This window comes from Benincasa hispida, chromosome 3, assembly GCF_009727055.1.
Source record: "Benincasa hispida cultivar B227 chromosome 3, ASM972705v1, whole genome shotgun sequence".
Classification (NCBI taxonomy): Eukaryota; Viridiplantae; Streptophyta; class Magnoliopsida; order Cucurbitales; family Cucurbitaceae; genus Benincasa; species Benincasa hispida.
In genome coordinates this window covers 43,229,367-43,242,307 of record NC_052351.1, presented here as the reverse complement: position 1 = coordinate 43,242,307, position 12,941 = coordinate 43,229,367, and the positions used below count along the sequence as shown (strand labels likewise).

The window sequence follows — 12,941 nt, the reverse complement described above, 5'->3', positions numbered from 1 at the left end:
AACTAAAATGGACTCTTTTTTCAAGTTCAACAATAATTGATTTTTCATTCTTAATCCAACTAATCACAAAAAATAGAATTCTATCGAAATGAAGTTTGGTAATAAATATCTCAAAGATGGCATAAAACTACATCACCCTTGACTATAACAGAGGAAGTGGTGAGGCCACTACCTATTTGATGTGCCTTGGTGGTGCAAGTTCAACCATGGCACAGAGGAAGGAAAAAGTAGGATCATTGAACAGGTGTTAAAACTAGTAAATATACAGCCTAAGTTATGAAGTCGAATCCACTTCTTCTTTCGTATTCGATGTGGAACTGGAAGTAACATCTCTAGCTTCAGGTGCAGGTGCAGGTGCAGGTGCAGAACCTAAGCCCAGCAATAAAGGAGTTTCTTTCTTTTCGGTTTTAGGACTTGTATCAGCCGGAGGCCTTCCCGACCAAGCTCTCAGAGGAGGTTCAAAATGCTTACTAGCAACATCAGGAGGTGGTGCATCCTCTCCAGGAAGAACAAGAAGACCCTTTTCACGGAGAGATGATGGTTCTTTGTAGCAGGTGTTCCAGAGTGAATCGACAAGCTGCCTTTCTTCCCTAGCTGCCCCAAGATCTTCAGGTGACAGTAAACTGATTCCCTTTATCCGTTCCTCCAGAACCTGCTTTAACTTGTCATCATCTTCACCTAACCCTCCACCATTCTCACCTGTCTTGTCCTTGGCAAGTTCGAGGAGGCCACGAAGAGCAGCTTCCCGTACCTCAGCATCATCACTGGATGCCAGGTGTAGCATAATACGAGGAAATCCGAGTTCATTCACTATGTGGCAATCTGAAGTATTTTCATGCAGCAGGTAATGGACTAAGTTAAGGGCTTTCCTGCACAATGGTTCCCTCAATGAGTAGTTGTATAACAAAGAAACAGACTCGATCAATTACAACAGCTATCCCCAAACAGAGGGATTTACACTATTTGTCATTCAAACCTAAGAACTTATTGCATCGAAGTAATGAACATTATTATATTCATTCCTATAGCTCCTAAAACTCCCAAGAGGAAATGGGATTTTCCTAAGGTCGTGAAGGCAAGGTGGTTGGAGGTGATGGATTATGATTCAATCATAATTACCTTTGAAATCTTACACTCTCGGAGCCAAGAGCATCTCTCAAGCCTGCATAACCATTTGCAAGTCGGAATGCAGCAATACCAGGTTTGTTGTATCGGATTAAAGCTGCAGAGAAAGCAGCCAAAGGGAAAACAAAAACAAAACCGAAAACAAAGTCAGCAACATACACAAAAGCCCCTAAAGCCTATACAGAAACAAATTGAACACTTATTCACCAAAAAAAAGAGGAAAAAAAAGGAATCTGTATACTGACAGGATATAGCACCAAGAGCTTTGGTCCGAGCAGTGACATCAGGGTCTGAAGTAAAGTTCATGAGAAGCGACTCTAAACCATTCAATTCCATCACCAGTTGTTGACTTCGTGGGTTATTCTGAACGATAGTGGTCACAACTTCTGCAGCTTTGGCTCGAATATTTGCATGGGGATTCTTAAGATATCCAAGAAGAGGATGCAGCCCACCAATAGAGTGAAGGTCTGTCAGCAATATGATTAGTGTGAAGAGGATGAGAAACAATTTCACTCAAAGAAGTGATACCATAAACTCAACGGTGACATTTTATTCTTGGAAAAAAGTTCAACAATAATTCCACAACTTGGAAACATTGCTCAGAATGTAACAGTTCAAAACCCATTTGCAGGTAATTTCTAATCTTTCTACGTAAAAGCACCCCAAAAAATTCTACATTAGTTATTGTGGTGACAGTACGCCAGAAACTGCAGCAGCTTCTCCCTTATTCCATGATATATATCAAACTAGGTGCCTAACCTAACAGCAACCAACCTAGAGCAATGAAAAGCCCTCTGTCTCAAAAGCATATAGAAACTACAAAGACCACGGTCAATTGAGTGCAATTCGTAGATTCTACCAACTGTTTTTCTCTTAAAGAAATGAAAGCATGTCATGCTTCCCCGTAAGGTATCATAGAAACAATCCACATCCACCCAACAATTAATTTATATAATGCAATAAAGAGAGTACTTTACCATTGGCCATGTCAATCGACTCGACATGCTCTTGTAGCTCATCAAGCATATCTACAAGGATCAGAAAATGTACCACAACAATTTAGAAAATGTCCTTAAGAGGAAATAGAACCCCTGCCCGGAGAGACTAGGGAAAAGGATAGTTCTGAAAATGAAAGTACCTTCAATATCCTCTGAATTAACACCTTGAGCTTCCAAGACTTGCTCAGGAGTCTGCATCACTTGAGTTATCTCCTTCATGCGCTGGACAACATCAACACTCTGAGCTTGCATTGCTTCCATAAACCATCTCCTATCCTCCTCACTGGGAAAAAAATAAAAAAGACGTAATTCAACACCACCTTTTAATAAATCATCCAGGAAACACATCGTGCAAAACAGATAAATCTAACCACGGCCACACAACATAATTTGAAACCAAGGTTCACATCTTCAAAATCAGCAACAATAGCAACAACTATGGTATACACCCACATACTAACACAATTAATGCTGGAAGACGACTTAAAAATCATTGCAGATATGTGTTAAAGAGATGCATAGTCAGTTAACCTAGTAAATTGATTCCATTACTGAAATGGGTATTAAGCAAATAACGTCTCCTTACAGATTAATAATTCTTATTGTTCTTCGCAACTAAAACAATCTTCTAAAATAACATCTACAACAGTTAGAGAATGCAAAAGCACCACAATAGCTTCAACAGCAATAACCCAATAAAGCTATTAACAAATACATGAGATATCAAAGACGAGAAACAGATCTTAGTACTTGATTAATCGACAATTCAAGCAGACAGAGAGAGAGAGAGAGAGAGGACCTCAAATTACGATTAGGGCGAGTTCCGTCGGAGTGAGCAAGACTCCATTTGAGCAACCCATCCCAGTTGGGACCGTCTTTCGCCATAGCCGTTCAGTAATTGAAGGAAGCCCTAAGTAACGAAGACGATAGATTAATGTGCAGTGAAGTACGACAATTAGGAATTGTAAGAATCAAAACATGGAAACGGGAAGGTCGATTTATACAAAAGAAACGCGGCAAGTAGACGATTCGTGAACCCTCTTGATTCTTCGGTTCTAGAATTATACCTTCAATGACTTTTCTTCGGAAAATGCTAAAAAAAATAGGAAAATTTCACAAAATAACCCGAAACTCAAAAACTTTTCTACCAATAACCTTTTTCTAAAAACTTTTGTATCACTAACCTTGTGTCCATGTGAAATTCCAAAATTACCCTTAATTTTTAAAAAGTCTTCAGACCGTTTGGTGAACGCACGTCTCTCAACTATCAAGAAATGAATGAAATTGAGGGAGACCTTATAAGTTGTCAAGTATTCGTAGAGAGAATACTAACTGATTGGATAGAGAATACTAAGCGAGCATTTAGAGAATATTAAGCGAGCGTTTAGATATTACTAAGCGATCAGATAGAGACTACTAAGCGATCGTTTAGCTAACTGTTATGCAGACATCTGTTATGCGATCGTTTAGCTAACTGTTATGCGATTGTTTAGATATTCATTATACGATCGAAACGATCATTTAGTTTTTTTTATAGGGTCGTTTAGATATCTATTATGCGATCATTTAGATATCTATTATGCGGTCGTTTAGTTTTTGTTATGTGATCGTTTAAGTTTTGTTATCCGATCGTTTGGCTAACTATTATGCGATTGTTTAAATATATGTTTATGCGATCGTTTAGTTTTTGTCACATGATCATTTAGATGTCTGTTATACAATCGTTTAGATATCTGTTATGCAATCGTTTAGTTTTTGTTATATGATCGTTTAACTTTTGTTATGCAATCATTTAAATTTTGTTATGCGATCGTTTAGTTTTTGTTATGTGATCATTTAGATAAATTCGTATTAGATTTGTAGAATATAATTGGTGTCGTACATTTAACTAAGCAAATAAATAACTAAGTGATCGTTTAGATAAATTTTGCTAAAGTTACATGTTGTATAGTATAATTGGTGCTAAAATTACATATTGTACAATATAAATTTGTATAGTATAATTGGTGTTGTACAGAAAAAACGAAACAAAAATTACATATTATTTAGTTTAGATGGGTCAACGCCAGGTGTTATAAATGTTTTTCTGCACGTTTTCTTGTTATGTCCTCTCTGACCACATCGTGTACACCTATGTATTTGTCGTGGCTTCTCTCCAATTGAAGGTATCCTGACGGTTTGACATCGACCTACACTTCCTACTTTTTGCAGTGGTAAAATTGGTTCAAAATCTCCAACATATGGTCTTCGAACTCATTCTTGTCTGTGTCCGACTGGGAAGATTGATTCGGCGTAAGCAGCAAGCACACACTCAACTGTGAACCATTTTGCACATAATGTTTGAACATTAATGTTTCTCAAGGTCACTGCAGATATTGAATGGGAGCACAGGATCTCAAGGCAATTAAACTTCATACACGTACATGTCCATGAACGAAGATCAACCAACCCCCCCAAATATCCATCGTTCACATTAATTATATGCATATCCACCAGGGAAACACAATATGTTCTAGACATCAATTCTGATTCCTTAAGAATACTCATTGCATAATCAGTTACAATGTTTGTGCATTCCATTGCATGTGTACGTCAGATATAGAACCAACCTTGTAGCCATTCGCAGATATACTCTAATAGCTTTGTGATTGGTAGTTCTCATGCATCTTTCAACACTCCATTGAGGTACTCTACTATATTTGTCGTCATCTTGTCATACCTACAATGAACTAGATAAACACTTGCACACCGTTGTAATCCAACCTCCTCAAAATAGGCCGTCACACCAAGATATTGATGGAGCTTAGCCCAATACATCTAAAAGTCAGACATTCTATAAGTTTTCGCCGCTAGGTAAAAGTATGAGATTATGTCCTTATTCTTGAATTTGTCAACCAAATTGTTCCGAATATGGTATATACATTGGGCATGAAATGCATCAGGGAATATACTTGCAACATCCTTTACAATTGAGATGTGATGATCTGATATAATCACTAAATTAGGAACGTCTCCTATCAAAGCCTTCAAATGAGTCATGAACCAAGTCCATGATGCATTGTTCTCACCATCTACAATACTGAAGGCAATAGGATATATGTTATTATTGTCATCGATACACGTTACTATTAACAACATACCTTTATATTTCTCATGCAAATGGGTCCCATCAACAACGATTACTGGGTGGATGTAGTTTAGAAAACCCCTGATACACGGACCAAATGCCATGAAGACGTACTTAAAGTATTATCTGTCCTCTACTTCAACCTCAAATATTGTACCTGGATTTGCAAGCTTAAGTGCCTCGCCATATGCCCTAACAATAGCATATGATCCTTCTGGCGACCCTCATGCATACACCAATTCGTACTCTCTAGCGTGAAAGCCCGCCCGTAACTTATGTTCACTCTATAATCTCGCCGAACGTCCTTAATTATATCCCTTGGGCAGTAGGTTCGACCAACTTATTCGTATTTGGACTTGATTAAATGTCCAATAACCCAACTTTTTGCTTGTCGATGATTACCAATTCTCATTTCAAGAGAACATGTATGTTCGCTGGGATATTTCGTCACTTTGAAGGAATCACTTTCTTTCTTTCTTTTTTTTTTTTTTTTTTTTTTTTTTTTTTGCACGAACCCTCCATTTGTATTCCTCTACCGAATACCAGATAGTTAGTAAGCTCTTTGTTGACTTTTTTACACGGTAGTCAAAGTTCTTTCTTATTGTAAGCATCGATAATTTAACTGAAAAATCATATTTCGAAAAGAAAATTTGACCGGCCTTTATATCCTCGTCATTCAGACAGTCATGAGGTATTGTGATGAGGTCATCATACAATGAGCCCTCTGATGGTCTAGGTATATCAACAAATGATTTGGTTGGAACGGTGGAATGCATGAGAACCGAAGGCATCACAACTGGTGGATCCTAAATATTGTCCATATCAAATTGTGAAGTACATCTGGATTCACTGTTCTGACTAAACCAAGCTTCACTTCGGTCATCCCCCCAAGTTACATGGCTCAATATGATCATCAAGTAAAGACATGGTATGAATTGGATTGGGTTGATCGGTTGGATTGCAATGCTGGTACGTATCATCCCTGTGTACTCCATGACTTTCGCAAGGTGTAACTGATACAAATAACGGCATCTAGGATGCATCATTGCCTTCTAAAAAGAAGCTAAGATCTTCATCGTCGACTATGTCAATTGGGGGAGTCAGGACCAATAGATTGTAGCAACATTTGATGTGTATATCAAACATATCTAGATCGATATTCAGTCGTTGTTGCATCATGCTCACTAATTCACTGACTGTTATATCATTTCTGACTTTCAGACCTTTCATATGACCACCAATATAATTTCTTCCGAACTCATCTCAATCCCCACCAAATCGTACAAAGATGTGAAGTAGCGTCATTGATCTACATTGAGATAAATAAATCATTGATAAGTGAACGATCGTTTATGCATTATTATGCGACCGTGTATAAATTACTATGCGATCGTTTATACATTACTATGCAATCGTGTATAAACTACTATGTGATCGTTTATACATTACTATNGATCGTTTATACATTACTATGCAATCGTGTATAAACTACTATGTGATCGTTTATACATTACTATATGATTGTGTATAAATTACTACATGATCGTTTATAATTTACTATACAATCATATAGTAAACGATTGCATAGTAATGTATAAACGATCACATAGTAATGTATAAATGATCACATAGTAATGTATAAACGATCGTATTGTAATTTAATGCTAAACGGCACTTATATTGTAATGAATGATTGTATATATATTGCTACATGATTGTTTATAATTTACTAAACGATCGTGTATAAATTACTACTCGATCGTTTATAATTTACTATACGATCGTATTGTAATTTATGAACGATCATATAGTACTTTATACACGATTACATAGTAAATGATTGCATAGTAATATATAAACGATCGCATAGTAATGTATAAACGATCATATTGTAATTTAATGCTAAATGACACTTATTATGAAAGCGATATAGGACAAGAAATCATACATTGAATGAAGGACTGAAAAAATCGTTGAAGAAAGAAGAAATATGGACTGAATCTGACGATGAAAGCGATCAACAAACATGTTGGGTTGAAACTCTGAGAGAAAGCTACAAGAGAACAATGAGAGAATTTCGTGGGGAGTTCAACAACAAAAAGTGAATACTGAGAGTGACGTTCCATTCTCTTCAATGCTATTGGAAGAATATGATTAGGAATAATGTTTTGGAGGAATGTTGGTGGTGTATTGAATGCACAATGAATGAAGGGCTGAAGAAATCGTTGAAGGAAGAAGAAATATGGTGCGGTCTGAAGGCTTTTTAAAAATTGGGGGTAATTTTGAAATTTCGCTTGGACAAAAGGTCAGTGGTAGAAAAATTTTTAGGAATGGGTTATTGGTAGAAAATTTTTTGGGTTTGGGGTCATTTTGTAAAACTTTCCCAATTGGAAAAAGGTTTAGATTTTTACCTTATAAAATTAACATGCTTTTTGAAAATTCAAAAAAATAGTTTTTCTTGATTCTCTCGGAGATCGACCACTAAAAATTAGTTAAAACATCAACTTTTTCTGAGTTTCATTACACACCAAAATTTTCTCATGTTTGTATGTAATATTCCCAAATCTTATACTAAATCTTATATTATTTTTAAATTGTCTCCAAATTCGTTTATGTTTACTAAATATTATATTTTCAAATCTTTAGCATAATTTATGTTTTCACAATTATATGAATTTCCAAAATTCTCAATGGATTTTTCAATTATCAAAATAGATTTTCTAAATTGATTCAACATTTTCAAATTTTGAGAAAGATCAAATTTTCGAAAAATTGGGTAAGATTTGGGATATATATAGAATCTCAATGTTAATACCCGAGATTCCACCAATAAAGCTCAAATATATGAATTTTGGTGTTAATTATGCTTGGGATTTCACCAAGAAAGCTCAAATATATAGAATCTTGGTGCTATTTTGCTCAAGATTAACATCGAGATGCACATAATATCAGTGTATAATCTGGTATGTACCGAGAAAGCCCAAACAATCGATAAGTTGAAAAATATTGATTTTTTAACTAAAATCCGGTGGCCAATGTCGTCCTAGATGGATCGAGAAAAACCATTTTTACGAGTTTTAAAAAAAATAATTTTGTAAGGTAAAAACGTAAACATACTATTTTTTCCATTTTCCTTCTTTTTCTTTTCTTTTTTTTTTCTTTTTCTTTCTCTTTTTCCATTTTGATAATATAGGAAGTTTAATTTATGGATTTACCATATCTTATCTATATAATGAGTCCGTGAAAAACATAATGCTAAATTACAAATTTATTCATGAAACTTTGAGGAGGCAACGTTTGTTTAGAATGTTGATATTGATAAAAATGTTTGGGTCTCGGTTTTACAAAAATGTAAACAAAAATTGTCGATGTCAATGAAACATTATTAAAAATAATAATAAATAAAATTATATATTTAAATTAATAAATAAACATTTTACGCGGTGAAAAAATTTAAATATTTATTATTTATATCATATTCACATTATATTATTATGTTGTTAATTTCATACATTTTATGATTTTTTAACGACATAATGGAAATGTTGATTCATCCTTGTGTCAGTGTTGAATCTATGGATATGTATAAATATTGATGGACATATCGATATGTTGATATGCTGATGAAAATTTAGTATCATGTATCTATTTAGTTCATAAACTTTCAAAATTAGAAATTTAATTTTTGAGTTTTTGAATTTTTTAAATTTTATAAATCTACTATACATAAGATTGAAAACTTGTATCTCCTTTATATATCAAATTTAAATTTATAGATAACTAATAAGTTAATTTTAGAAGATTTTTATTAAAGTTGAATTAATTTTGTAATTAATTAATTAATTACAAATTTAGTTTAACTTTAAAATATATATTGTGAATTTCTAGCCAATGGGCACTATTGTGCCTAACCTAGCATCACGGTCGAGGTGAATATTTGCATGGACGTCGATATGGATTGTGGATTAAGCTTATGCACATTCCATTTTTAGCCACCTTTTGGTCATTGTATCGTGCACTCTCTCAATAAATTTATTTTGAGAATGATTCAACACCATTTATAAGAGCAATGATTAGATGTTGCCTAAATTGTATCTAGTTTTATACATGTTGGAACGGCTACCTTCGGTGGATAGAAGATAATTGCGATCAAACGGTGTCAAACGTCGAAAATTAACATGCAAAAAAGAAAACTGTTATAGGTTGAGTAGCGATGTGAACCCTGAATTCTAATTTCTCTACTTGAGTACATTCCCTACTAAGACTAGTGTGGTGAGTAGGTTGATGTGGAAACTAGTGTGTAATGGTAGAGAAAAGAGTGGAGATTAGAAGAAAATAGGGAAATTGGAAGGTTGACTTTTAGGGAAAAATTTGGAAATTTGGCTAAATATAGAATTTTGTGTGGGATGCGTTGGAAGGGTTGTTGGTGATGGCATACGGGTGGAGGAAGAAAGATGGAGGTGATGCGTTGGAAGGCAGCTCATGCGTCGAACAAGCCAAGCGCTGCCAAATGCCCAGCCAAGCGCTCCTGCCATGCGTCGAGCGGCCATGCCTGTGCAGTGAGCGTCCTGACCGAGCGGCCATGTCTAAGCATCGAAGAGCCCTACTGAATGGTCGTGCATCGAACACCCCTGCCATGCGGCCAAGCACGTCCATGCAGCCGAGCAAGCGAGCGATGGCCAGCCTATGCCCCACATCCATGCATCAAGCGGCCAGCCTATGCAGCACGCCTATGCGTTGGTGGCCAACACCATGCACCCATGCCAAGCAAGCCGTGTGATGCTACCTAGTGAGCCACATGTCGAGGATAGGTGGTCACCCTATGCGTTGGTGATGGCTAGCTCTTGCGATGGTTAAGTTGGATTGTGATGGCTAAGTTAGATTACGATGGTAGTGAATTGGCTAGCTATGCGTTCATTAAAGGCTATGCATTGAGTATGGACTATGCGTTGAACATCTAAGAGTTGGACGCATATAAAAGATGAGATCATCTAAAAAACGTCATCAAACCATGTGTCTTCTTGGGAGGTATCCTTAAGCCTTAAGAATTTGAGATAGTTGCATCAGATTGGAAGCTCATGCTTTGGCTACATAGGAGAAGGACACTTAAATTATGTTGATCAAAGAATTGTGTTGTTGGTGTGAGGAGGAAACACTTGGACATGCAGCCAAGTAGGTGGTGTCGACTTTGGAGAAGGTTTGGACGCCTATAAATAGGGCCAGAAGACTTTATTTTTAGATCACAATTCAAAATACAGTAAAAAGAGTGGGAGAGTTGAGCAAATCTTGCGTTGAGGCCAAATTCCATTCGTTGATCATAGAATTTCAAAGAGGACGCATTGGAAAGTGAAGCCTGGAAAGCAGCATCAATTTGGGACGAGAAGTTCTCCCAATTTACTCGTGCGTTTGGAGTGATTTCAAATCCATCTGAAAGATAAAAGAGTCTAGTTTTCATGGTGGGGCTTCCGGAGAAGAAGCTCCAAGGAATCGGGATGGAAGCTGAGAAAAAGACATAAGGGTTAGTATGTTGGATAAGCTGGGCCAGTATTGATGTTTTGAAAATTCTGGCTAAACCACAAGGAGTTATGAGTTTAGATTTTAGGGTAAGATTTCTGAGACATTTTAGAGCATATTTGTAGAAGGAAGTATCTCTAGATAAAGCCTATAACTATGAGTAACTAAGCTTTAAACTAAATCTGAATTTTAGGGTTCAAAAGGGAGCCCGAGGTGACAAAGGAACTTCTAGAGAGAAAGGTTCCTAAACGATCAAGGTAAGTGACTAAAATATTAAAATGTTTTAAGAAACCATATGTTAAAGAAAGATCTTTCAGATAAAGACATGTTTTCTAAGTTTTATTGAAGAAAGTCATTGTATGACTAGTTTTATTTGAAACTCGATAACGAAGAACATTTGAGAAGGTATCTGAGTAGCTCGATACTAAAGGACACAGTTGAGAAGGTATCTAAGCAAAAGTACCCAAGTGTGAGGTAGTTCTTTTGATAAAAATCAGTTTTCTGGTCACTCACTGGGCTTTATAGCTCATGCTTTCCAAATATTTTTCTTTTTCTTCCCAGGTAGCAGAAAGGTGAGGAGTTCCAGGGTGCTGCTGAGGTCAAGGTCTTCCACAAACCATAGTTACACTTCCAGACGGTTTTACAGTTGTTCTTGTAAACTTCGTTATTAAGTTTTGGAGTTGTATAAATGTTACGTTGTTGTAATAAAATGGGCCTACTTAATGAGTTATAAGTTGAATTTTGTTCATTGGTATCAGAGTTATTTCCGCAAGAGTTATTAAGCAGTAAGTATCAACAAAAGGGTTGATACTGCTGCAGTCACGCCCTTCCTCATGCTCGGAGGGTATTCTGGGGCGAGGTGTGACAACTTGATATCAGAGCATAAGTTTCTGGGAAGGTTAAGGAATTAGTTTATACTAGCTTAGTATTAAAGCATAAGGTTTTGGGTGAAAGAGAGAGTTCATGCATTAGATTAAGTCCCATAAATAAGTCCTTAATATATGTACTTAATAATTAGGCAAAGATGCTGAGGAGAAGTCACAGGCGGAGCAAGCAGACTGAGGAAAGGAATGTTAACCCTACCAGCGGAGGTCCTGAAGCTAGACGGGACCCAGATCCATAGGGGAAAAGAGTTAGAGACTCAGTAGAACAGGAAGCGACTTCTGCAACGAGTCGAGTACACCACGGGTAGATGTAGATTCCCAGATGTGAGGATCGAGTGTTTGATAGAATCACTCAGAGATTGGCGACGAGTGTAGGATCGATTCAGACCAATCCAGAAAAGCAATTCAACGTTGAGAGGCTGAAATCTTTAGAAGCCACGACGTTTGATGGAGCCACAAATTTAGTAGATGTTGAGGTCTGGTTGGACTTGACTAAGAAATGTTTTAAGGTTATGAGGTGCCCTGAGGACCGTAAGGTCGAATTAGCGGCATTCTTGCTACAGAAAGGGGTTGAGAAGTGGTGGAAAGTGATAGAGGCCAGAAGGAATAGTTCGGAAACTATGACTTGGTATGAGTTTAGGTAAGTATTTGAGGATAAGAAAAGAATGAGGAGTTTCTTAGGCTAACTCAGGGAGTAATGACGGTTGCTGAGTATGAGCAAAGATTTATTGAGTTATCTCAGTATGCCCTTCCAATCATCACGGAAGAGAATGAGAGGTGTAGGAGATTTGAGAATGGCCTGAGAAGAAAGATACGTACACCCGTTACCTCTACATCCAATTGGGTGAATTTCACTCAGTTAGTTGAGACTGCTATCCAAGTATAGCAGAGTGTAGCGAGGGAAGATATACTCCAGCCAGGTGAAGGATAGTTTAGGACTCTTGGAGAAATGAGGAGTAAAAAATTTAGACCCCCGTTCTCTGGACAGTCAGGTATGAGAAGTTTTGGAGGCACGGGCCAACAAAGTTCAGGTCCAAAGAGGTCAAGACCTACAGCTGGACCGAGTGGTAGATCGGTATCAGGTCGTGCTAGCGAGTCAGTAGCTAGTACAGGGAGAAAACCACTTTGTGTAAACTGTGGTAGGCCCCATACAGGAGTATGTTATGGCAATAGAAATGTGTGCTTCCAGTGCGGACAAACGGGGCATTTCAAAAGAGATTGTCCTCAGCTAGGTCATGGAGCACAGAGTGAACAAAGAAGGGTTACCCAGGTTGTAGACCAACCAAGAGCGAC

General features: G+C 36.9%; 1 protein-coding gene across 2 annotated transcripts; it reads right to left on the bottom strand.

Annotated features, from left to right (window-relative positions):
- Positions 1-15: 15 nt before the first annotated feature.
- LOC120074732 lies at positions 16-3,207 on the bottom strand. Of its 2 annotated transcripts, XM_039027954.1 has the most exons (7): positions 3,128-3,207; positions 2,923-3,033; positions 2,264-2,406; positions 2,103-2,153; positions 1,371-1,592; positions 1,120-1,222; positions 16-869 (listed from the first exon to the last, which is right to left on the bottom strand). In XM_039027954.1, exons 2-7 carry the CDS (start codon positions 3,006-3,008, stop codon positions 275-277), a joined length of 1,200 nt encoding a protein of 399 aa, XP_038883882.1. In that variant the 5' UTR covers positions 3,009-3,033; positions 3,128-3,207; the 3' UTR covers positions 16-274. The 2 variants fall into 2 exon arrangements, with proteins under 2 accessions (XP_038883882.1, XP_038883880.1); XM_039027952.1 differs by lacking the exon at positions 3,128-3,207 and having other exon boundaries at positions 2,923-3,119.
- Positions 3,208-12,941: the final 9,734 nt, after the last annotated feature.